The sequence below is a fragment of the Branchiostoma floridae genome, chromosome 10 (assembly GCF_000003815.2).
Source record: "Branchiostoma floridae strain S238N-H82 chromosome 10, Bfl_VNyyK, whole genome shotgun sequence".
Taxonomy (NCBI): Eukaryota; Metazoa; Chordata; class Leptocardii; order Amphioxiformes; family Branchiostomatidae; genus Branchiostoma; species Branchiostoma floridae.
In genome coordinates, this window is record NC_049988.1 from 22,068,476 (window position 1) to 22,095,225 (window position 26,750).

At 41.2% G+C, this 26,750-nt stretch overlaps 3 protein-coding genes across 8 annotated transcripts in view; 2 read left to right on the plus strand and 1 right to left on the minus strand.

The window, feature by feature from the left end:
* Positions 1-26,750, plus strand: part of LOC118424803 (zinc finger protein 665-like) — a 1,044,319-nt gene that overhangs the window by 236,884 nt on the left and 780,685 nt on the right. The gene's annotated exons all lie outside the window — the stretch shown is intronic.
* Positions 1-26,750, plus strand: part of LOC118424824 (formin-like protein 2) — a 1,075,906-nt gene that overhangs the window by 209,196 nt on the left and 839,960 nt on the right. The gene's annotated exons all lie outside the window — the stretch shown is intronic.
* LOC118424805 (RNA-binding motif, single-stranded-interacting protein 1-like) overlaps positions 1-26,750 on the minus strand; it is a 133,492-nt gene that overhangs the window by 12,331 nt on the left and 94,411 nt on the right. For 5 of the 6 annotated variants that reach the window (XM_035833587.1, XM_035833585.1, XM_035833588.1 and 2 more), the window contains 8 exons: positions 10,767-10,921; positions 6,111-6,169; positions 4,869-4,960; positions 4,278-4,438; positions 3,455-3,516; positions 2,933-3,036; positions 2,532-2,569; positions 1,795-1,882 (listed from right to left, as the gene is read on the minus strand). In XM_035833587.1, coding sequence (XP_035689480.1) covers positions 1,795-1,882; positions 2,532-2,569; positions 2,933-3,036; positions 3,455-3,516; positions 4,278-4,438; positions 4,869-4,960; positions 6,111-6,169; positions 10,767-10,921 — 759 coding nt within the window. Of the gene's footprint in view, positions 1-1,794; positions 1,883-2,531; positions 2,570-2,932; positions 3,037-3,454; positions 3,517-4,277; positions 4,439-4,868; positions 4,961-6,110; positions 6,170-6,228; positions 6,288-10,766; positions 10,922-26,750 lie in introns of all 6 variants that reach the window. The other variant, XM_035833586.1, reaches the window with a different exon arrangement.

Consider the following 26,750-nt stretch of genomic DNA (forward strand, 5'->3'; position numbering starts at 1 on the left):
TACCACACACCCAGCCACGCGCCAGTCTGAGCTGTTCGTTGCGCAATGTAATTTTAGTCCGTGAAATACATCTGGCAGTCAGCATTCTTTAACACTCAAAGAAATCTTATGCAGCTTTTATATTCTGATATTAACATGATACTAACTTGTCCTCATTTTCACGTATTTGTTAAAGATTTGTGGGTAATACTAGTATTGAACAAACAAACTGTTCTGCGCGAGTGTTGCACATCTCAACAAAAGTTCTCACGCTGTGGGCAGTTGATTGGCAGTCGGTATCTTTGACAACAGGCCGCCGGCGCCAAGCAGTCAAGATTGGCCACCAGGTCCAAATCCAATCATCTTAATAACCAATCAGCGTTTGATAAATGTAATGTTACACTCTGTCATTGGTCACCGGGAGGAAAAAAAGACATAAGTTACCAAGTATTAGCGCACGTGACGTTGGTAGCCGCCCGTGTCGTCTGGCAACTTGAGTTTCTTCCCTAGCTGCTAACAATTTACTATCAAAGTTTCCCCATTTATCCAAGTTTTAAAAAACGGTGCACGGTAAAGAAGTGAAGAATCCAAAACTATACATTTTATTTCTTATTTACAAAATTTCTTTTGTTTCAAAAAGACAAAATTTGCGGCAGAAAAGGGGCCGCAATATTGTTTTCAAGCGTCGATCGAGTCGGCTGTGCACTAGCGTTGGCCTCCGTGGCACATGGCGCGGCACGCCCCCCTCCCCAGACGGACCGTCGATCGCAGCGCCCAGCACGTTGGGACGTCTTTCTGGCTACTGCTTCAAGGCTACACCGGCACTGATCACTGCCAAAGAGGCAGCAGATCGTCCTCCTTCGAGTAATGTATAACGTTCTTGGTCTATTTAAAAAGAAATCCAGCCAAAGATTTCACGCCGAAAACGGGGTTACCTGAGGTCGCAGGAAACAAACGCACGCTCGTGGAAAATGACGGCAAGGCCTTGTAAAACCCCACCGATTCGAAAAATTTGTCAATGAGTAAAATCATCGGGCAAAATAGAAAAAAACACGGCGCCGTTATTTTATCGTCTCGGAAAACTATTTGATGCGGGAGGGCGCAACATCGATCGCATGAGGTAGACATTTTTTTATTTAATGACGGAAAAAAATTGGCATAATTTTTCCGTGGGCTGACGAACTGGCTAGAGCCCTGTTTCGAAGCATCAAAAATACAAAATTTTCATGTAGACATGTCTGGACAAATAAAACCCGGGCCAGATCACGGACGACACGGAGGGTGATTCCCTGTGCTTATAGTTTTTTTAATATAACGTATTTTGATGAAGAGGGTGGTCGTCGATAACTGAAAATGGGAGTAAAAGAGGCAACCATCATCCAATCTCAAGTGCATGATTATCCACTCAAATTGCAGGAAATTGTGTTCTAGAGGGTTTGAAAATCAAAATTTTCCCGGGGGAGCATGCCCCCGGACCCCCCTAGAATGCGAGCGCCTGCGGCGCTCGTCTCGCGCCGCCGGCGCTCATTACGCCCCTCCCAAATATTTGGACGCATACTTTCAAGAACCTGGCGGGAACGCTGCCGGCTATATAGATACAGAAGCTGGTGTGTTACGCCGAAGGGCGGTTATACCGGCTATATAGATACAGAAGCTGGTGTGTTACGCCGAAGGGCGGTTATACCGGCTATATAGATACAGAAGCTGGTGTGTTACGCCGAAGGGCGGTTATACCGGCTATATAGATACAGAAGCTGGTGTGTTACGCCGAAGGGCGGTTATACTGGCTATATAGATACAGATATAGATACTCACTGTGCTATAAGACGGTGTGTTGCTCATGGGACTGTAGGGAGATGCTGGGATGACTGGATGGTGCATCACCCGGGGGGTGGGGGCCAGGCTGAAACACAACACGCAACAGTTAACATTAAACACACCCGGGGGGTGGGGGCCAGGCTGAAACACAACACGCAACAACATAAAACACTTGCGTAGTACAGTGGCGGGAACTATACCCGGCTCCTTCGTGACACCTTGAATGTTGACTGGAAGAGTCATACCACCAACACACAACTTTACAACGGTCTGCCAAGGATTACCAGAGTCATCCTATATCTTATGATCTACCAACCTGATGAAATTATTTACAGAGGTCAGCAGCTCTGTTTCTGGACCAAGAAGCCATTGAGTTTAAATCCCAGCTGTGTCGCTCACCCGACATGCGTGCTATCGGAAAGGGTTGCATAGCAAAATTTCCCCAGTACAATGGACCTGTAAATACTGTATATGGCATCTGTCTTCTCTGTCACAACCAGTGGAAGAATAGCTCTTATGTGAGATAAACTTGTACCTGTTTGATATCACTTTCTTTGTAACTTTCTTATTTAACACTTTGTAGTAGTAATTAAAAGTTTTTCTTCATTCTGTTATTCGGCTTTATGTCCCTAAATCCCTAGTCTTAAAATACAACGGATGTAGGTTACCCAGCGGATAAAGGTGAACTAACGCTACTAAGATGAACTTGAAGGTAGCCTTAAGTTTGAACTCACCCGTTCGGCAAGCTGGGGTCATATTGGAGGTGCACCGCCTGAAAACAGACGTAAAACGTGTTACTTTAAAGATGCATCAACATAAAACCTGATTTCAATGGAGGTTTTACTTGAAATACATGAGTACATCTGACTCAATATCATGATAATTATCAATTGCGTCTCTTAACGTCGGCATTACTTTGTTTCCTACTGCCCTTCCTCTATCCTTCCATCATTCATTTCTTCCTTCCCTCCCTTGTCCTCTCCCTCCTTTCATCCTTTCTCCCATCCTCGATCCTTCCTTCAATCCCTTCTTCCCTCCATCCCGCTCTCTCCCTTCCTCCCTTCCTCTCTCTCCCTCCCTCTCTCCATTCCTCTCTCTATCCTTCCCTCCCTCCATCCCTCCCTCCCCCACTCACATCATCTGTTCCCCATCCCCTCCTCTCCTGTTGGTATGGGTTCTTCTTCTTCACACCTCCATCAGCAAACTTCACTAGCAAAGCTTCAAGATGCCCTGTATGCCCTGTAAACAACAAACAAAACAATAAACAAACAAACAAACTTTACATCTAGCAAAGCTTCAACATGCCCTGTATGCCCTCCCAACAACAAACAAACGCCATGTCTAGGAAAGCTTCACAATGCTCTGTAAGCAAAATGTAAACTTCATATTCATAAACAAATTTCTCTAACAGCTCCCCGATTGTCCTGTAAACAACTAACATACTCATAAATAAACATACACACATGCAATGCCCTGTATGCCATGTAAAACAAACAAACTTTCCTAGCAAAGCTTCATAATGCCCTGTACGCCTTAACAAATAAATAAACAAAAATGCACACTGTATAGTATGATTAACATCCAGTGCAAAAGGGAATTTCTCTGGCAAAAGATTAAGAAGACACCGGCAGATATTTGGCTTGAAAGTCAGACTCACCTGTAAGATATTTGCCATTGAATTTGTTGATAATAGCTTCACATTGCTCTGTGGAATCCATCCTGCAATGAAACAAGTTTTACAACCATCAGCCTCTACAACTCAGAAATCCTTCAGTGGACAACACAATAACGCCTCCTTACAGCTCTGTATGTCACAGCTGATTTATTTTTCAACTTAGCAAAGGATACTCTGAAGAAAGCAGCAACAATGCCCCCTAGTGCACCTGATTATATATGCAAGTGCTTTTTGTTACCTACTAGTAGCTGGTAGACACAGTAGGAAGGTCCCCTAGCAGATCTGACAATAACTGCAGGTGTTGTTTTTTTCGTTACCTGGCGAAGCCTACTCCTCTGCTGATGCCTGTGTTAGCGATGCCCCCTAACAGGTTTATGAAGAACTGCAGGTGTATTTTTGTTACCTTGTGAAGCCTACTTCACTATATTACATTTATAAAGAACTGCAGGAGTATTTTTGTTAACTAGCGAAGCCTACTTCTCTGCTGATGCCTGTGTTAGCGATGCCCCTTAACAGATTTATAAAGAACTGCAGGAGTACTTTTGTTAACTAGCGAAGCCTACTTCTCTGCTGATGCCTGCGTTAACGATGCCCCCTAACAGATTTGTAAAGAAACGCAGGTGTATTTTTGTTACCTAGCGAAGCCTACTTCTCTGCTGATGCCTGCGTTAGCGATGACCCCTAACAGATTTGTAAAGAACTGCAGGTGTATTTTTGTTACCTAGCAAAGCCGACCCCTCTGCTGATGCCTGTTAGCGATGCCCCCTTACAGATTTATAAAGAACTGCAGGTGTATTTTTGTTACCTAGCGAAGCCGACCCCTCTGCTGACGCACGTGACGTTGTCCCGAAGGATGCGCGTGGAGACGACGTTTCCGTGCGGCGACAGCATCTGTTCAAGGTCGTGCTCTGTCATGCTGCGTGGCAGGTTGGAGATGTACAGGTTGGTCGGGTCCTGCTCTTGTTGCTAGGAGACGGAAATAGATGATATGAGAAAATGTAGAGATGCTTATTCAGGAAAGATACAGGTGTTCACACATGACAAACTGACAGTTCAAAGCTGACCGATCATTTTCCACCTGACGCAACCTGTAGGAAGAGGGTATACATTACCAAACTTTGCCACTTGTGTCAAAGGTCAAAAGTGACTGAACATTGCTATCTGTGTCAAAGGTCAAAGTTAACTAACATTGCTATCTGTGTCAAAGGTTAAAGATGACTGATCTTTGCATTCTGTGTCAAAGTTGACTGACTTTTGCCATCTGTGTCAAAGGTTAAAATTGACTGACCTTTGCCATCTGAATCAAAGGTTAAAGTTGACTGACCTTTGCCATTTGTGTCAAAGGTTAAAGTTAACTGGCCTTTACCACCTGTGTCAAAGGTTAAAGTTGACTGACCTTTGCCATCTGTGCCAGGACGCCCTGTGCCTGCAGGGCTTGGACTGCCTTCTGGGCTGCACCTGGGCTCTCAAAGTCCACAAAGCCATATCCTGGGGAGGGGGGCAAAAACAGCCGGCTGTTACTGATGGTACGTGTACACGTCAATGAAGGTTAGACATCTAGGTAATACGATATGCCAAATAGTAATTGTGCCTGCAAATTTTAGAGGTATGCATAAATTATACATGAATATATGATCAGAAAATTACAAGATAATTCAACCAATAAAGGAAACATCACACTCTGCTTAGTCATGCTGTAAAATAGCAAATTATCACATAAACATCTACTCCATAACAAGGGATAGCCACAGTTACTGTATCCACTAACAAATCGCCACAGTTTCTGTTACACCTGGAGACACTAACAAAGTGCTACATGACACCTGCCGATGTAACAGACTGGAGGATTTCCGACCCTCGCTAAAACATGTTTTCATATCAGCTGATCACGTCCCTACCCCACACACTGTTAAGACACCTGAGAACCATGGGACTTTTTCTCCAACAGTCGTACAAGGTGAGAAAGCTTGAAGCCTTGACAAAAGAATTATTTTGTATTCTTAGGCATACCCAAACAGGATAGGTGATCACAAGATCAAGAGATCATTTCAGCCTTGCCATGCAAAAGTGCAGACTTCAAATAAAATAGTTTTATTCATTCATTCATTAATTTTGTTCATTCAATCACTATTTCTATATTCAAATGAGATCAAAATTTCCAACTAGAGGAAGTCACGACTTAGATATCAGTTAATTCCCCCAAATAAGGGCTGAAAGTTTTTCATGTCTCCCTTATTGTCTTGGAGACCATGTTGTTAAGTTTCGTTGCTATCTCTATCATTTAAGAAGATACAGCCTCATAAATTTTTTGTCAGAAAGTTTAGATTTTTCTTGAACAGATAAGCTAATTTTTTTCTGTCCTACAAATTTTTCGTTTTCCTAACACCGAAATGCAGCCTTGCTACCCGCCTACAATGTTGATATACATAAGCTGGAGGATATAGAATGTACTTCCTGTCCAATCATGTTTTTTTCGGCACCTCTTCTTGTATGTAAAATGGTCGCTATTTTCCGAGGACCTCATATAGGGTGACCATTTCAGCACAACACAGTGCCTGAGTACTAAGTAAGTCTTATCTTATCCACGTAGCTTTCTCGTTCCCTTGAACGTTTTCCCCCTTTTTGCACCCAAACTCACCTTTGCATTTATTAGTGTTTTTGTCCAATATTGCCTTAGTGGATATGATTTTCCCATATCTGAAACGAAAGCAAACATAACTTGAAAAAATAACAAGAACAAGGATGAGGGAACTCACCTTTACACACATTGGTGTTTTTGTCTAATATTGCCTTAACAGATACAATTTTGCCATACCTGCAAAAATGTAAAAAAGCACAGAGAAAAAGACAACAGTAATTACTTCACAAGAACAAGAGAGTGTTAATCAACAACAGACGGAACAAGGACGGAAAAACTCACAGACAACAAGTTTTTGTAAGGCCACACCAATTCTATTTATTGGCTCTTGGACTTTGAAAGATAATGCCAAATTGAAATATTACCATAAAAACAGAGTCTGAGATCTGTACCTTGGTACACACAGTATCAGGGAGTGAATGGACATGTAGTAAGGTGCAAGTTTTCCTCCCAGCCTTCTGTTTTTATCTTTTCAGACCAATTGCTAAATTTTTCTTTCAAGTTGTCAGAGAACCAAGGAATTAGATTGGTGTGGCGTACGGACATGTAGGGACAAACTGTGCACATGTTTTTTTTTTCAATTATTCGAAATTGATTACTTTTCACAGTTGAAGAAGAAAGGCAGTTTTGCAGTGTGCGAGATTCAGCATTGAAACAAAGCTGGAATCCAACAACAATCCTGTAAAGATGTATTTAAGTTTGCAGGGATTTAATTTCGCAGTAGCAGGAAAATGGAGTTTACCTAGTTTTCACGGTAGTTTTGAGCTCGTGGTAGAGCCATATACTGTAATGGAAATATATTCGTGGTGGTTTTGAGTTCACGGTGAATTGTCGACGCAAAAACCTGCATTTACAGTACATCGGAGATGCATATGCAGTGAATTAACAGCGGAAGGTTTATGGCATTTTGTAGGAAGGGGGTTCAAAATTCTCCAAGGATCTCAAGTTCCCTTTCCTGAAGGTCATTCATATCCAAGGTGAGTGACGCCATTTTGAAGAGGGGGAGGGGGGTCACATCCCCACTTGTAATGACCTTCTAAAGTTTAAAGGTCATGCTAAGATGTTGGTAAATTCTTAGGTCATGAGTGAAATTCCTAGTGGAATTTCTTGCATAATTACTTCCAAACTTGCTACAAATGTGGCGTGTGGTTTTTAGCTAAGTACCCTTACAAGATCTCTTTGAGCGCGTTGGGTTCTTTTGGGTACAGACAGGGATAAACAAGTCCACTAGCCCTATTGTCCAGGGCAAGTGAAAGTGCTGTTCGGGCAAGTGCATGTCCTACCCCACTTGTCCGATCGGGCAAGTAAGATTTTTCCATTGATTTTAGTGCAATTTTGATATGCTTGTTACTTTTTACAGTCATGACATCAAGCAATTGTCTACAGAGAATTCCATTGCTGGAAGTGAAAATGCAATCCCTTACAACATTTCCGAGCTTGGGCCGACCCTAGACATTGCTAGAATAAAACTCTGGAACACCGATCCACGGAATTTGATCAGATAGCCAAGCAGCAGTGTTGTGTTACTGCTTGAATGCACTATACAGTAAACTGTAAATTCAGAAACTTTCAGTGGTTTAATGTTCACGGTTTTTGCGCTGACAGCTTCACCGCTTACTTAAAACCACCGCGACCATTTTTCCATGGCAGTAAGACACTACAGTGCATGGTGCTACCGCGAACTTAAAAACTTTTCCCACTACCACGAAATTACATCCCCACGAACTTAAATGCATTTACAGTACTATACATGTACTCAAAAATGTGTACAGTTTGTCCCTTTCTTAGTAAAGAACATTGAAGTCATACAGATACAACATGAATGACAAGCTTGAATGATAGAGTGAAGATACGATGTGTGTATTGTAATCCAGTACATGTAGTGTTAGACATACATGTCACATACATGTCACAACATATACGTACAACACAGAAATTGTCCAAATGATTAGAGTGTTATACGAAAGAATAGTTTATAGTTGTCTTTGAAAGGAAATGCATCATGTGTGAAAGGAATCTGCCAAATGGTCCTTAAATGAATCATGTAACTGTATAACAGAGTTCTTTGCAAATTTGCGCCCATAGGCTAATTGCAATGAATGTTAGCATACAACAAAACTTCTGTCCTGTCTCTTTGCGGAGAGGACAGAAGAGACTCGGGAGCTGTAATATGCCTAGATACCAGGCTAGCATAAATGCAGTGATCATATCTAATATGTTATATCAATGTGGACATCTTTAATTCAATACGGAACATGTACAGGTTTATACACATGTAATGGTAGTTGACCTTTATCCACATAGTATCATATATCCGTTGTTTTTTAAAACAAGATATTTAGGGATATCTTGCCGACGGACGTTGGTTTGAAATTGAAATATTTTCATAGCATTCCAGTCTGAAACAGCCTTCTGTCGAATTGGTTCCATAAATACTTGTAAATTTTATATACAACGGATAAAGGTTACTCCGCGGATAAAGGTGAACCTGCATTACGTAGCATGCAATGTTGGAGAGAGAGAGATCAGAGACAGTGTTCTGTTCAATATCCCCACATTTTTCTAAAAGCAACACCAGAGACAGAGGGAACAAAACGACAGGTAAAACCTCCCCAACAAAAGAGACATGCAAGAAAACAACTCATCACAAATTTAACAATGGAACAATTGATTTTTATATGATGAAAGCATATTTCCAAAACATTACTGCAGAATTGATAACACAGCATAATTGTGGTGACTGTTGTGTTGGTAGTGTGAGGTGGAACATCTCTCAGTTTTGTCAGGATGGCTTTTGGTTAGCAAAAATTTTAAGCTTAATCTTGTTATTGATTCAGTGAATGCTACGATGAGGCATCAAAGTGTGCATGACATGAAGATTATTTCCAGGAGCTTGAGGAAGGGCTTTTTTACTTCCAGGTAAAATGAATGACACTGTAGCTGCAAGCCGTATTAGAATTAAGATGCAAGTTTTGCTCCCTGCCTTCTGTTTTCATCTTGCCTGCTAGCTAAAAGTTTTCCCTCAAAATCTCAGAAAACTAAGGAAATGAATTTGTGGGGCTTTAACAGATCTTTTTGTGGCTTTTTTATTTCATCATTTAAACAAAAAAAATGTTGCCATTCTGTCTCCCAGTAGGACAAAAATTTGTGCATAAATTATAACGATATGGAAAATTCATGATTCCCACTCAAAATGCAGCAAATAATGTTTCAGATATTACAGATATCTCTCAAATGAAAAAAAAAGATGATGAAAAAAATCTACAGATGGACAAAATCTACAGATGGACTAAATATAAGCTGTACAACAAACATACTGAGACAATTTGGTCCCGTCTAAATACAGCCTATCCTGAGGGCTTTCTGCAAACAAACAAACATCGGAAGCTCGCATCAAAGGGATTCCTCGGCCGAGAACCCCCCCGACCATCAGCGGAAGGAATTATAACTTTGCTCAGGACACCCCCCCAACTATTCCTTAGTCTCTTTTCTGTTGTGTTTTCTGATGTTGGAAAGATTTACCTATTCACGGTTATCGCACGGTCACATTCATCATAGCTAGTCGTAAGGTTTTGATACTGTAGAATTTAAGGCCTGGCTATGACCAATCACTGACAAGGATCTGAAACAGTCTTAACCGTTTCAAGACCGTCGAAGTCGGCACAACACACGCATCACTATCCGAAGAATGTCTCCAGTTTGCGATGGTGTGACGATCGTACAAGAAATGTGACCGGACCCTCAGGCTACAGAATCTGTGCAAAGGTCTGCTATCACAAGTAAAACTAGAGTAGAATATCGTCATAAAACATTTCTGATCTACGTTTGAGTCAATAGATTTGGCATATTGCTTGGGACGCAGCCATGAAATATCTTTGTTCCTTTATAAGAAAACTTTGTACAGTCACAGCAATTGGAAAGATTTGTATCAAGGACAGTTTGACCTTGGAACTTTTGAAAGTCCTTGGTTTCCGTTTTTGTGGGATATTGAAAATAGAACAGAAGGAATGAAACGACGTCCCACCATTTCAGATGTATGTGGTGTGTGGTGTACAGACAGACTTACACAGAATAAATGTTTGGAGAAGCTCATTCATGCCATCATTAGAGAGAAAATCACGTAAAATTGTCCTAACAGGGGTTAGGGTGTGATTAGGTCTGTTCAGAAATAAGAACATCAACGAGGAAGAGAAAAACACAAACTGTGCAACAAAATCTAAAAACAATTCACACCAATTTATCAAGTACCAATGATGAAACACTGTTCTGCTGGGAATTTGATAAATTCATTACAGAAGTGTGTATATGTCTGCGATGTTCAGTTCAGTGGTGTTGGGGGTAAAGGTTAGAGGTTGGAGGTAAGAGGTCGATACTGATGGTGTGGAGAAGTCGATGGAGTCCTGATCAGTTGTGTAGGGTGTAAGGGTTAAGGGTGAGAGGCTACAGTGGGTGAAATGTTGGTTGTTTCCTCAGTATACGTAGTGAAGTAAGAGGTGAGAGGTCAAGGGTGAAAGGTTAAGGGTGAGTGTTTGTTGTTTACTCGCGGTGAGCATAGGTTGATGAGGTCCTGATCAGTAGTGTTGGGGGTAAGGGTCGGGGGTGAGAGGTGATGAGTGAAAGTTGTTTGTTTACTTGTTTGTTTGTTTGTTTACTCACGGTGAGCATAGGTTGATGAGGTCCTGATCAGTAGTGTTGGGGGTAAGGCCACGGATGTACAAATTGGTCTTGCTGAGCTGCTCTCCACTGGAATGGCCGCTACTGCTACCTTGGCTGGGGCTGGGGGGAGGCATGGTCCGTGGAGGAACATAGGCCTGTAAACAACAACAACATCATGGTAAATAACAACATAAACAACAATAACATCAAGCTATGGGTCATGGAGGAACATAGGCCTGTAAACAACAACAACATCATGGTAAATAACAACATAAACAACAATAACATCAAGCTATGGGTCGTGGAGGGACATAGGCCCGTCAACAACAACATCATGGTAAATAACAACATAAACAACAACAACATCAAGGTATGGGTCGTGAAGGAACATAGGCCTGCGTAAACAACAACATGGTAAATAACAACATAAACAACTATAACATCAAGGCACTGTCAATGAAGGAACTAATTGTTTGAACAAGTTTGTTGAAACAAATGGTCCATAGACCTGTACTAGGGCTGTGTACCTAAATATAACTTCAGGTACAGGTAGTACAGGTACAGAGGTTCAGGCAAACCTGCACCTGTGCCTGAACCAAACTCCCTGAAAGAAGGGTCTGTTGACTATAAGTCACTTTGTCTATGTTTATTGTTGCCTGACAATAAACAAATTCTTCCAATTATTGTCATTAAAATCAGAAATGTTGTCACTTTGTAGCAATAGATACCTTTTAACCGTCATCATTTTTCATATTTCAAGCACTCAGCATTTCAGGAAAAAACAACAACACACGACCACTCTCACATTTCCGTTCAACGCCATCACACTTAAACTGCTGTATGGAAGTCTGGAATCTAGGCTAGGACCAAAATAGGGAACATATACTCCGATAGATATACATGTACTCCTCTACAAAACTGATTGACGCAGCAGAACCAAAGTCAAAGTCGCTGATGCCAGCACCGCTTGCCGGGAATTCCTGCTAACGGGAAGCTACGAGAGAGGAATCCAGCTGGGTTTTGTCACGAATACCGATGGTTATACTTTCAGAGAGTTTCAGCTTAACCTCTGTGAAGCTAAGGGAGCCTTTTGGCAGCAGATCTGTACAGGTTGAGGGGGCAGTAGGGAATGGGTTAAAAGTGTGGTAGGGACGTCCAGCCGGGTTTTATCATGGTTACAGAAATTATACTTTCTGAGAGTTTCAGCTTAACCCCTGTGAAGCTAAGGGAGCCTTTTGGTAGTAAATCTGTACAGTTTAAGGGGCGAGGTAGTAGGGAATGGGTTAATAGTAAATGAGAGATCTCCAGCCGGGTTGTATCAGGAGCAGGGGGCGCACCCAGAGATGACAGAAGAGCAGAAGCATGGCAAAAATGCCGCTCTGATTCAACACAGGATCAGAGAAGGGCTCGTTACGACCGCCATGGCTGACAAGGGTGGGTGGGGAGCAGGGTTGTAGCCAGCACCCGTTCTTCCGTCCGTTGATAGAATTTTGCAGCTGGGGACGGAAAAAAATTGCCCACTCCGTCCTCTGTGAGCAAAATTTAACCCTCAAAATGTAGGAAATAGCGTTTCAGAAGGTCTAGATTTCAAAATTTTCCTTGGGAGCATGCCCCTAGACCCCCCCTAGGAACGCTGTGCCAAAGCCATCCAAAATCAAGGGGACGGAAAATGATTTCTGGCTGGCTACAACCCTGGTGAAGGAAAAACTGTAACCGGAGCTGCTGCCACTCAAATTGAATTATATGGAAAACAGCCTGGACTGAAACCAGAAATGCAATATGATACGACTAATATGTTGACAACTAAGAGGTCTGAAGTCTTGTGACAAGAAGCTGACTAAAAACTATTAAGCCTACTCAAATTTAATCATATAGATGACATTCGGGACGGAAACCAGAAACTATCATATCTACATGCAACATGACTAATACATTGACAACTAAGAGAACCCCAATCTTCTGCGACAAGAATCTATTATAAAACTAGGGCTACTCAACTCTAATTGTATGGAAAACATCCTGGATTGAAACCAGAAATGTTATTATATTAAAATGCAATATGATATGACTAATATGTTGACAACTAACAGATCTGAAGTCTTGCAAAAGGAATCTGAGGAAAAATTAAGCCTAGTAGTACTAGTACTCAAATTTAATTATAAGAAAAACCTTCCAGATTGAAACCAGAAATGCTATTATAATTACATGCAATATAACTAATAGTAATACATGTATGTTGACAAGAGATCCCCAATCTTTTGCGACAAGAATTTATGCGAAGCTTAGCCTACTCAAATTTAATTATATGGATGACATCTATGTATCATATCTACAAAATTATGACTAATATGTTGACAACTAAAAGATTCCCAATCTTTCGCCACAAGAATATATATAAAAGCCAGGCCTACTCAAAATGTATGGTATGGATAACAACCTCGAGAGGAAAAATAATTCTAACAGAAGAAGAAGTAAGGTAAAATGCATGGCTACTAGTACATACGTGAATGTTCAACTTTTTGTGTTGCTAAATATCTAGCAATGGTTCTGATCCAAGCTTAAAATATTTTTTTAAAACTGTAACAGTTACAGTAGTTACTGTAGTTGACAACGGAACACAAAGAAAGAGATCAACAGACTCCACATATTCCACAGACTTGACATTCTTTGTCTTCATCTTTCTGACTGGTTTCATTCAAAAGAAGCAAAAATTCCAATAAATCAGACCGTACCAAACCAGCACTTGTGTACACGTAATTACCATCCAGTTTCCATGGCCTTGGCCAACCCTGCTATAATTGAAAGGTCAGATATTTCCAGACAGGAACAAACTATATTAGTAACTAAAGAGTCCACCCTCCTAATCTAAAGAATGTTTGGAACTTCAGGTAATGACATACTATATCTACAACAACTATTCATGTAAAATTCCTGTATTATGACTAAGTCCTATTTGTATAAGCTATAATGCATTAAAAGGTTAAGTCCCAACTGTGTTACTGAGGGTCAACCTGTCAAAGTGACATTGATAGGGTTAAATTGGGCTTGTAATTTGAGACTGAATGAACGCTATTTACCGTAAATGCTTTTAAATTTGTGGCAGATTCATGTTTGTAGCTTCCGCTGTGAGCTCTTCACCACAAATGCTAATTGCCTGATCGACATTTATATGTGTAACTTGTTGAAATGCATTTTACTAGATTGTATGTAGAGGACTCCAGGAAGAATAGTTTGATGTATTCAACTAATGGAGATTCCTAATAAAGAAACAAATAAACCACCAACTTCAAACTCAATGTGAAATCTTTTGATCATCTGCCCCCACCCATTGTCTAGTTCGTACATTGCACATAATGCTATGTCCTCGAGAAACATTGCAAAGTCATGAAACTACTTCTAGGAAAAGTAATTAAAGCAACAGCTTGCTGCACACTGTAACACATCAATGATTATTGTTCAGCCCAGAGCATCGTCCTCTCGAAGGCCACACCAACTTAATTTGTTAATTCTCGGATTTTCTGAAGTAAAAATATAGCAAGTGGACATAATGAAAGCAAGGGGCAGGGAGGAAAACTTGAATATGGCTGTATTGAATTCTTAAAATTGATTGCATAAACTTGGTCATTGGGCTTATGTTTTTCCAGTTATTAAAGCATTATCTTTTCTTTATTTGTCTAAAATTCAAGAACCAACAAATTAAATTGATGTGGCCTTACTTCTGAACAGGTTTGACTGTGAATTGTATGATCGTAGAAGGGCTGCAAGAATTGGAGTTTTTACAGTACGGTTGTACAAGTTGAAAAGCCAGTTCACATATCACATAAACACTAAATACGGAACCGGTCTTCCTTCCTAATTAATAGTTGCTAATTGCGGTAACCTTTTGCATTGCGCCACACGTGACATTTGATACGCCAGCGTGCGCATGATGTCGCACAGGAGGCGACAACACATTTCATGGCGACAAATCCCACGAAACTCGTGCCAACAATTTGTGCAGTCATGCGAGAGGAATGCCTCGAAAATCGCAAAACCAAAAAAAAGAGAAACTGACACCTGAAAATGTGCAGACGTGACGCTGACATTTTCCACACTTTCTGAAGGTTACTTGCATATGATTAACCCATGTACTGTTAACATCTATTTTAGCTGATGCAACATTGTGAACATGAGCCTAACTTAGCAGTATTAGGGTTAATCTGTGATGAATAAATGCATCACTCAACAACATAGGGCACATGAATAAAACTAATACAGCTTCCAATTAGAAATTAAGTCACAGACAAAAAGTACAAAATCTAGTTATGAAACCTGAGTTATGCTGAACACAACTATCTATCTGGAAACACAAACACAGACTGACACACAGACAGACAGACCAAAAACAATACCTCCAATTTTCATGAAGGTTAGTAAAAACATATGTTTCCATCCATGATGGCAATCATGGAAAGGAGACAGGCTGCATAATAAAGAACCCCTGATTAAATTCATTGCTTTACTGCCATGACTGCTGTCAAATAACTTGAGTGATTGCTCAATCATTGCCCATTGTTTTCCGCCCAAACTGTCTGTTGCTCCCTAAGGACCCTTCTCTTTACGTCATTCCTGAAATGGATGGCGTAGAAAAATAGTGCATCAGCAGTTTTACTGAGAATTTTAGGAGCATTAACCTACACGGTACTATCGACAACTGGTATTTCAACGTACTGTACAATTCATCTGACGTACACATGTAATAGTTTAAGTCTCCTAAAAAGTGGGTGATTTTTTTTTTTTGAAATGCAAAATAAGAATGGATTCTGACAGGCACTTTCTGCACATCAAAAGACAACTTAAAAAGGCCCTAAGATTCCAAAAAAACATCGTAATTTTTGTTAAATCTGCATATCTTAAACTAGGATTGGCAGGCATTTCCATGTACTGCAAAAGCCACCTTTTTGGGGTCCTCAGAGAGAGCGTCCATCAAGGCGGCAGAGTACAGTATTTCTACGCGACCCCCGGAGTCAATGACGTAGGGGTAAAAACATAGTGCGGTCGAAATCTTCAATCGTTCGTAAATACCTTAAAGTACATGTAAGCGAGGGGTGAATTTTACTGTGTGGTAGCATAATATGTTGGCTTTCAGGTGGCACGAATGAGATTTTTCAGTTTTGCCTGTCGTTGTATAAATACGCGTGACCTTTACAGCTGGCAGTCTAGGTGAGTAGGCTGCAGTTCCGGGTGACCCCGCATGACCCTATTTCAAAGAGGGCGTCACAATGTTAAAAAACCACAATATTTTTTTGTTTTTGGTTATTTTGTACGTTGTACCCTCCACTTTAACCCTCTCAGCACGAAAAGCCATTTTCGTGGCTTTCCCGTAGACCGCGAGAAGCCACGTACGGGGCTTCGTACGTCACGTTTTGGATTTTGAACTCCCTGCCCACCATCATGACGAATCCCACAACTAGAACGCTGGTAATTGTAAGAGAACCAATCAATCAGAAAACATACAGCATTTTGACTTCATTCAAACCTTATTTGAACGTAATCCAGACGCTAGATAATCATGAGTGCTTCAGGGGCCTCATCGGCCGATAATGAAGATTTAGTGGAGGCTCCCACCAGCGGGGAAAGTGACGAACAACAAGGTAAACAACGGGGGTTTTTTTGTTGAATATTAGCTAATGTCTCTTCATGCCAGGTTTGCGGTTTCGTACTGCTAATATCTAGCTGCATTTTACAGGTTTGCGATAGCAAAACCTGTTCTGTTTTACAGGCTTGCGATAGCAAACCTTTTTTTTTTCAATTTTTTTTTTTTTCAAATTTTTTTTTTTAGATATTGTCAGAGCTTGTAGTTATACTTATGTGAACATATAAATGAAAGTGGTTGGAAGTTGTACTATTTTTTAAATAATATGACTACAATTTTTCCTCAACAAAACAACAATTTCACATGATAATACAACAATACAAAAAACATGTGATTATTATAAACTATATTTTGGTTTTCTCCCCAGCATCCAGCAGTGACAACATCGATGAAGATGATGAGCAGTGTGAAGATGTTTGATGCCCATCACATAATACCAGCATTGCTCTTGTATTATAATGTATTTCTGTGTAGTTTCAGGATAAGTAAAGTATGTTTTTGCCCCTGAATGGACTTTTTATTTTGTGAGACATGTTTTTGTTTTGTTTTGCATATTGTGTTTTTGTTTATTGTTATTACTATTACTACTATCAGATTGATGGTATGATGTTTATTTTGCTTTTATTGGAAAGGCCAGTCTGTGAGCTTTCCAGAAATATATAGTTTTCCTAGTCTACTCCTTACATAGCAGCTGTAATAATAATTAACAAAAAGTACTAATTGACACCTGTATAGACTGAAATTATATGTCGTATATGGTATACAGGAAAAAATTTTATGACGTGCTGAGAGGGTTAACATACTCGTCTGTCGTGCTTCCCAAATGCACCCTACTATAATTTTATCCGCGTCGATGTCAGTCACCTTGCGGTCCTTAACTATAGGAAGCCCCATAGGCCGAAAACTGTATCCTGCTACCTCAATGCCGCAGATGGAAAAGTAGGTTGAAGGGAGCGAGCAAGGCCCTTTTAAACTAAGCTCCTTGGAGGAAATAAACTGAACTAAGTAGTTTATGTACATTTTCTGGGTTTACAGTTTACCAGGAGCCAGCTGGAGCCAACACAGGGTCTCACTCCAGGCCGGTGGTCTATCTCTATACAGGGCTTGAAATACTGGGTGCATGTGCACCCAGGTGCACCCAAAATTGGAGCTGTGCACCCAATTTTTTTCTGTGGGTGCACAGGGTGCACTCAAATATTTTCTTACGTTTATGTATGAAAAGTTCAAAGTATACTAGACGTATACATCATATTATTGACATCTAAGTGTTAGAAAGATAGTAAAAATGTCTGTCATGGTACTTGTTTAAGAGTTACGATCAGATAGCTTGTAACTACGTTTTATTATTAGGTTATTACTTAAACTTAAGTGGTGCACCCAAACATTTTTTGGTGCACCCAATTTTTTTAGCTGGGTGCACCAGTGCACCTAATCCCAAAAATGAATTTCGAGCCCTGCTATAGAATGTGTTTGGAATGTGGTCAGCGATTAAGGGCCCCACTTTTCGGATAGCGAATGGAGCCTCTCCTCAAAACATGGCAGAATCTGTCACTTACTTTGTCGAAGATTTGTTACATTGATATTTCCGTATCATGCCACATGTACACTTACATCAAGATACATCTTGCATGTTACTACAATAAAGATGCAGCAAACTGTTTCTGTGACCCAAAACCCTTGTATCCTGACACTACGAATGTTTACCTCTCAAAATAGAAGTGGGACCTCAGGTTTTGACAGATGTAAACAATTCTGCCCCAAACCTAAACCTTGGCTATGCTGTTTGCTTCAATGTCAACATATTCTCCTTTCATGAAAAAAAGCTTTTATTTCATGATCTATATTTCACTGATCATGATACAAAGTAAAAATATAACTTTGATATCATAATCTTTGTAAAACTTTGTAAAAATGGTAAACTTTTCAGAAACCTTGCTACTACATTACTTGACATTTATCACATAACAATGAACACTAGTAGTCAAAACGACTTTGGCAGTTTATAGAAAAAGTTAGATGTTACAGACTTTCAGTACATGTGTACATGCCCTTTCCAAATCCCCTTAGGCTAGCATTGCTAACACAACGCGCGGCCTTCGATTTGTGCCTTTCCACCAATGTTTGGACCCTTACAGCATGAGAACGTGTTGGCATTTCCGTTCGGCGCGCCGGTTTCACAGCTCCCCTGCGTCTATTGTTACAAACATGTAACCCGATCCCCTGTCCAAGCTGAGAACATTCCTACCTGGGGATCTGGGCAGCGGAGATGCCTCCACTATAAACATGTTCTGCACCAAAGGAACTCAGGTATTCTCACACAGGAGTGTACAGGTGGACAATACAACAATGCTCACTTTCAGGTAGGACAACGAAAAGCTGACATCGCAAAAGAACTCAAATTAATGTTTGGAAAAATTCTACAGTTAAGGAATTTTTGGCATGACTTGACATTGGTAACATTTACTAGAATTGTCCTTATACACAATTGTACGGGTAGTTGTAACATGAATAGCAGAATTCTGGGCCACAAGACCTGCTGTGTCAAAGTACATGTATGTACCAGTGATACGTTAAACATGTTCTGCATCAAAGGAACTCAGGTATTCTCACTCAGGTGAGTACAGGTGGACAATACAACAATGCTCACTTTCAGGTAGGGCAATGACAAGCTGAGATCCCTGGTCGAGACATTGCTTCGACCTACCAGCAAAGAATGCCCGATCCTAAACATGACTGTAGTTGTGAAAATAATTTCATCAGGTTGGTAGCACATAGGATATAGGGCAATTCTTTTTTTTTTCCAACAGCAGGTACTCTCAGACAACTTTGTCACAGCTTCTAACTGGAGTTCTTCTTCTCACAGTTATACCCTCATATATGTAGCGCCACCTACATCGGCTACATATAGCGGTAAGCAGAACTCCTATGACTGTCGTTGTGACACGGAAAGCAAAATTCTGGCCCACAGAACCTTAATTGTATCAATTCTACAGATTAAAGACATTCTGGTCTGACTTGAGACAATTTTCATTTTTCATTTGACATTACAGAAATGTTGGAATACTACTTGTTAACATGGCAAGAATAAGACTAAGAACCAACTTGTCAATGAAACCGATATAATCGTACCTACATGTGTAGGGATGCCTCGGATATCAAGAGTTCGGCACCAAAGGTGCCGAAGTATTCCGACCACAGAGTGCAGTCAGACAGTACAACAATGGTCACTTTCAGTCAGTACAGGTTTGCATTGCCATATCCACTGGCCTGACAAGAAACCAATATGTGGGCTCTTCCCCTACCATAAACATGTTCTGCATGGGGGGCCTACAGGTATTCATTCAGGGGATGCCTTCAGACAACGCACAATGACACAATGGTCACTTTCAGCTGAGACACCGAAAATTTGAAATACCGTGTAGCAAACATTCTCAAGCAAAATTCCCAAAGCATATAAGAAAGTATGGTGATTTTGCTCGACTCTTGATTTATTTTCCACGTTTTAAGTAAGAGAATGTAAGAAGATTTACTTTTTTGCGCAATGTGGCCAAATCACTTCCATTTGTTGTTTCTAGACTGAAATATTACCATGAAAACAGAGTCTGAGATCTGTACCTTGGTACACATAGTATCAGGGAGTGAATGTACAGCATGTACCATAAGATACAATTTTTGTCCTAGATTTTTGTTTTCATGTCACAAATACTCAGTGAAATAGCTAAATTTTTAAATCAAAATCTCAAGAAACAATGAAATAAATTGTTGTAGCCAAAGTTTACTCATTAAAACAAGGAGCCCCCCTAAAACAAGGAGCCCCCCTAAAACAAGGAGCCCCCTTAACAAGGAGGCCCCCTAACAAGGAGCCCCCCTAACAAGGAGCCCTCCTAACAAAGACACCAATATGTCTGCATCGGCTCTTTTTTAACCATAAACGTTTTCTGTTCCGTGGACTAGCTTTTTGTTTTCATGTTGACCAAGAGCTAAATTTTTACCACAAAATGTCCAAGAAACAATGAAATAAATTGAAGCCCAAGAATACTCAGCAAACTTCATTAAAACAAGGACAAAGACACCAATATGTCTGCGACAGCTCTTCTTTAACCATAAACACGCCATGCTCCGCAAGATTGCAGGTATGCACGCTGGAGTGGGCAGTGCGACAATGGCGACCTGTCTCCGAGAGACGGCGTAAGAACGGTAGCTGCCGGAACATCCCATGCCGCGCCACGGTTTGCGGCGATGCGTGGAGAAGCGATCGCCGTGTCAGGCTGCCGAGTTACATGCAAATAACTGGGACTTGTTCCCCTGTACGGACACTGGGGCTCTGTGTCATAGGGTACAACCTGACCAAGAAGAACACTTGAGGGACAGTGTCATATAGTTAGGGATGTTCACATAATTATACAACATCAGGTACAGGACTGTTGTCCAGCGTTAGTGTTACTGTTTGTTGAGTTACATGTAAATAACTCAAGACTTGTTCTTCTGTATGGACACTGGGGCTCCGTGTCACAGGGTACAACCTGACCAAGAAGAACACTCGAGGGACAGTGTCATAGTTAGGGATGTTCACTTAAATATATAACATCAGGTACAGGACTGTTGTCCAGCGCTAGTGTTACTGTTTGCCGAGTTACATGCAAATAACTCAAGACCTGTTCTTCTGTACGGACACTGGGGCTTTGTGTCATAGGTCACTCTAGTGTAGGGCCAAACCTGACCACTCAAAATCTAGAGGTTTAAGTACAGGTCAGACCTACATATGTACCTGAACTATTTGGAAAAGTAACCTACGTCTTTAATTATGACAAAAACGACAGATGATTCGGGTACCTTATGCAGTCTGAAAGAACCCATAGTTTGACAGAAAAAACAGAGAAGACCGTTGAACAGCCAGATCTGAAAAGCGCCTCTCACATGTCCCTCTATCCAGTCCATTAATTTAGGAAGCGAAATAATCTCTAACACAAACAGGTCAATAAACAATCCTTGTGTTACAGGGGCAAACACGTGTTCTGCACACAAATGCCAAATACAGTCAAACCTGTACATGTACAAGTGACCATCTCTGCATAAGGCCACACCACGGATTTTCCGTAAAATGAAAATAAATATACTTAACTGAAAAAACATCATGAAAACAAAGCCCAAGGACCAGAGGTATGCCTTGGTGCACTCAGCTTTATGAAGTGAATACAGTCATATTCAAGTTTTCCTCCCTGCCTGTTCCATTTATGATGTCTGCTTGGTACATTTTCACTTTAAAAATATCCATGAACCAACAAATTAAATTGGTGTGACCTAAGGACGACCTGGCCAATGCATGAAAACATTTTTGGTGGTCCCTTAAATAATTTTTCCCATTCACACAAGCACACAAGCATAGTGGCCACGTAGACCAGATTTTATTAGTCTCCTAAGTTGTGTTCTTGGGCAATTTTGACTAAGTAACAATCTTTAACGGGTAAATAATATTTGAACAAGTCCTTTTCGTGTGAATTAAACATAAAAGATAAAAAAAGACTGAACACATTCCTTCAGTAGCAGTGTTTCCCGACATGACAGCTCGACCCGACCAACAGAAATAGCGAACAAACAGCTAAACCTGGAGGCAAATGTTTAACAGCAAACATTTGGATTGTCCACACGATGGAAAAGCCCCGCGTTAGCGCCGACATGAGGACGTTAATCTGAAATGTTTGTCTGCACGTGGGTAAGACCCGGCTTTGGGCTCGTTTTAAGGGATTTAAATCATTCAATAGAAAATCCCCCCCGGAAAAACCCGGTAATCAAGTTTCCTGGGTCGCTGTAGTTGGTAATGAGATAGAGCTGAAGCGCAGCGTGTTTTCCCCGGGCGTAAGCCCAACATCTGTATACTTCTACATACATGTGTCACACAGGGCTTTCCCAGCCTATGGAATTATGCTCCTGACATCGAAATTCTGTATCTGTATCTGTATCTATATAGCCAGTATAACCGCCGTTCGGCGTAACACACCAGCTTCGCAGGCACGTGGCATGGCAGCAGCTGGTTATATTACACCGAACGACTCGTTACCCCTAACTTTTGCACATCTATCTGCAAGCGTTCATTAAAACTATCCAGGGAAGATGCCCCTACTGTACTTGGTGATAACAAATTCCACTCTACGATAGTTCTGGGAAAGTACGAATTTTTTAACACATCAATCCTAGGATGGTAACTTTGGTATTTGAAGGCATGACTGTTTCTTGTTCTTTTTTGAGCTAACAAATTTCTTTTTTGAAATTTTGAACGTATCAAAAAAATCAAAATGGAATTAAATTCAAGGACCCAGCAAGGTGTTCCATGTCTAAGAAACACAGCAAGACGTTCCCACCCCCTTCAAGGAGCCAATAAGGTGTTCCCCATGTCTAAGGAACCCATAAAGATGTTCAGTAATAAGGTGTTCCATGTCTAGGAAACTCAGTAAGACGTTCCCACCCCCTTCAAGGAGCCAATAAGGTGTTTCCTCTGTCTAAGGAACCTTCTAAGATGTTCCCACCCCATTCAAGAACCCAGAAGACATTCCCACCCCCTTTAAGGACCCAGTAAGGTGTTCCATCTATCTAAAGAACCCTTTGTAAGACGTTGCTGCCCCCTTTAAGAACCCAGAAGACATTCCCACCCCCTTTAAGGAGCCAGTAAGGTGTTCCCCCCTTCTAAGGAACCCTTTATAAGACATTGCCGCCCCCTGTAAGACGTTGCTGCCCCCTCTAAGAACCCAGACGACGTTCCTACCCACTTTCAGGACCCAGTCAGGTGTTCCCTCTCTCTAAGGAACCCAGTAAGACATTGCCGCCCCTGTAAGACGTTGCCGCCCCCTTTAAGAACCCAGAAGACGTTCCTACCCACTTTCAGGACCCAATAAGGTGTTCCCCCCTTCTAAGGAACCCTTTATAAGACATTGCCACCCCCTGTAAGACGTTGCTGCCCCCTCTAAGAACCCAGACGACGTTCCTATCCACTTTCAGGACCCAGTAACTAAGGTGTTCCCTCCTTCTAAGGAACCCTTTATAAGACATTGCTGTCCCCTGTAAGACACTGCCACCCCCTTTAAAGTTTAAGAACCCAGGAGACATTCCTACCCACTTTCAGGTTATAAGGTGTTCCCTCCTTCTAAGGAACCCTTTATAAGACATTGCTGTCCCCTGTAAGACGTTGCCGCCCCCTGTAAGAACCCCAGCCTGCCTGCTGAGGTGCAGCCTTGACCCCACACTAACATTGTTCAGGCAGACTCAGCTGTAAGTCATTACTGGCTGGCTGTGGGGCTGGGGTAGGAGAGGTGTTCAAGGTCTCATTGATGAGTTTCATCTTCCCATAGACTTCTATGTTATAATTCGTGGTTTAAATGGGCGCGTTCATAATGAAGCTACGTGAAATTTCAGCAGATTTTTCATTCTATGTCGAGCACATTTACCCTATATCGTGGGAAAAAATGCCAACGTAAACTAGACATTGGAATTTTTTTTATAGCAATTACAAACTACGATTAGTCAATCCCCAAAAAAGGCACTTTTTCGCTGCTGGTGTACAACCGCACCACTCAGAACCCACGACTGTGTACCTCCGACCTAGCACGCGGCTACAAAACTTTACCTGCTAATTTCTTCAGTTACAAACAAGCTTTCACCAAACTGACTTTTGGGATCAGTTCCGCTGGCTAAAAGGGAATTTCTCACCGCTAAAAACATGCGTCCGTGCAGCCGTTCATTTTTGGCTCGGATCTCTTTTAGGGTACCCACTTGCGGAGTAATACATCAATGAGACCTCAATTCTACAGGGCTATACATTCATATGCAGAAATACTGTTTTCTGCATACCTGCACTGGTGCATGTAGGTAACATTGAAAATTCTCCCAGATGTGTCACTGACGAAAGATGGAGGATGCCATCTGAAACGTCTGACCATTTCCAAAATCATATCCAGGTGCTTGAGTAACTATTTTTGGCATATCTTATTACCTGGATGTCTAACCTTCATCGACGGACAAAGATTATAGGTTTGCACCTTTCCTAATCACAGAGTTTAGAACAGGTAAAGAAATTACAGGTGTGTGACCTTAAGTAGACTCTCACACCTGATGATCTGGCCTTGGGACCTTGTGAGACATTACAGGCCAGCTCCTGAGAGAAAAGGGGAAGGAATGCTCTGTGGAATGCTGCAACAAGGAGCTCAAATGACCTCGCCTTTTTAATAGGATACATTTGTAGAGATGGAAATTATACAGGAGGCCCAAGCAAAGGCAGAAAAAACACTTTGGGAATTGGGAAGTACCCTAAGAGCTGCCTAGGGACAGAGACAGAAATTATAGGTGTGCTTGTGCAAGATTTAAGGAATACCCAGGGCTCTGGGAAAATTCCATCGCTGCAAAGCAGATCTAAAATTGTCTTGGGACAGATACAGAAATTATACCGGAGTGAGCTTCTAGAGAAGGAAGCAGAAACAAACTGGTGAAATTCTGCAGCTGAAATGATCGGACCTTGGGTCAGATACAGAAAATATTGCAGGTATGCTCCTGCAAAACAAATACTCATCTTAAAATTTCCTTCAATGCTGAACGGATTTACAACCAGGTCTTGGGACAGACACAGAAATTATACAGAAGAGCTCCTAGAAGAGGAAGTCTGGTAAAATTCCACCCGTCCCAACCCACCTAAACGACCAACCTACCTTAACGACCAACCCAGCTTAACGACCAACCCAGCTTAACGACTGTCCTTGGACAGATAGAGAAATTACAGCTGTAATGGTTATAATGAGACTACTGGCGACCAGGGGCACATTAAAGAACATCTCAGCAATTCTCCTGTCCAGTCAGTTTTAATTGTGCTCTTACAGGAAACTCTGGGGCTCTGAAAGGGGGAGCTATGGGGCTGTTAAAGGGGGGACTCTGGGGCTCTTAAAGGGGGGAACTCTGGGGCTCTTCAAGGGGTGGACTCTGGGGCTCTTAAAGGGGGGACTCTTAAAGGGGGGACTCTGGGGCTCTTAAAGGGGGACTCTGGGGCTCTGAAAGGGGGAACTGTTACATGTAACTAATTATGTTTTATCATATATATCTGATATCAAGAAATAAATACAAGCTTGTGCACATACATGTAGGTAGGGAAAAGAGGTGCCCCAACTGCAAAATGTCAGGTTGCTAATTGCACCACCTGGGTTTGAAGTTAAGTTGTGTTAAGCAAGAAGTGGTATTTCTAGCACTGTGATCAGGTAGGCTCAAGTTACTTTTATCAGCCAAACATTGCTACTGAAGTCAGAAGAGATTATTTAGTGTGTCTCCAGTTTAATTCAATACAAGATATTCAGTTATTCAATACAAGATGTCATAGATTTTGCCAACTGAGGCTGTTCATCATTCCAATCTAGAATAAGCCTGGATACCAGACCCCAGCCCGATCTTTGGACATCAGGCTGCGGTCTGGTATCCAGAATAATCTTAAATTGGTTCGGCACACCTTTTATCAGGCATACAACACACAGGAAAATTTCTCCACACTTCTGTTGGTAACACAACCCCATGAGGAGCCACACCCAACAGGAAACTCTCCTTCCTTTTGGAATGTTCCCGACAGGAAGCTGGAAGCTTCGGCTTGTTTGTTGTGGTTTTCCTTGGCAAACAGCAGCACAGCTCTGTCCCTACAGCCACACCTATATAAATTGTTGTTTTTTTGGACTAAAAAAAACACAGTCAGACCTGCACAAGTAGCCTCCTCTACATAAGTACCACATAGCCATTGATATACAGTCAAACCTGTACAAGTGACCATCTCTACATAGGGATCACTGAGCCAATGTGATCATTTTTTGATGACCTCTTTAAATAAATTTTTCCCATTGAGTTGAGTTTATTAAGATACCTTTAGTCCCTGATGGAGTTAATCTTCCAGGGCTTACAACAATAAAAAGCACAATCACAAATACATTAAACATATAAAAAATTGTTAAGAATCTATAATAGACTAATATAAATTAAATTGTTGGCTTTTTTGACTAAAAAAACACTCAATAACCTGCACAAGTGGCCATCTCCACATAAGGTTCACCTGGCCAATGTGATAACTGTCTTGTGGTCCTTTCAATAATTTTTCCCATAGACACAAGCATTTAGAATCCAGTCTATAGTGACCACACCTGTCCACGTAGGCTAAGATTTTATTATCGGTCCCCCGGGTGGCCTTCTTAGACAGGTTTGAACACTGCTAAACTTTAAGAACAACCAGAAAATAATGATGTATCCAGGCCAGCTAACTAATTGTAACCTTGATACACACAATTTTTGGGTGTCAACATAAATGTAAATTTTCCTTTCTGCCCTCCATTCGAATC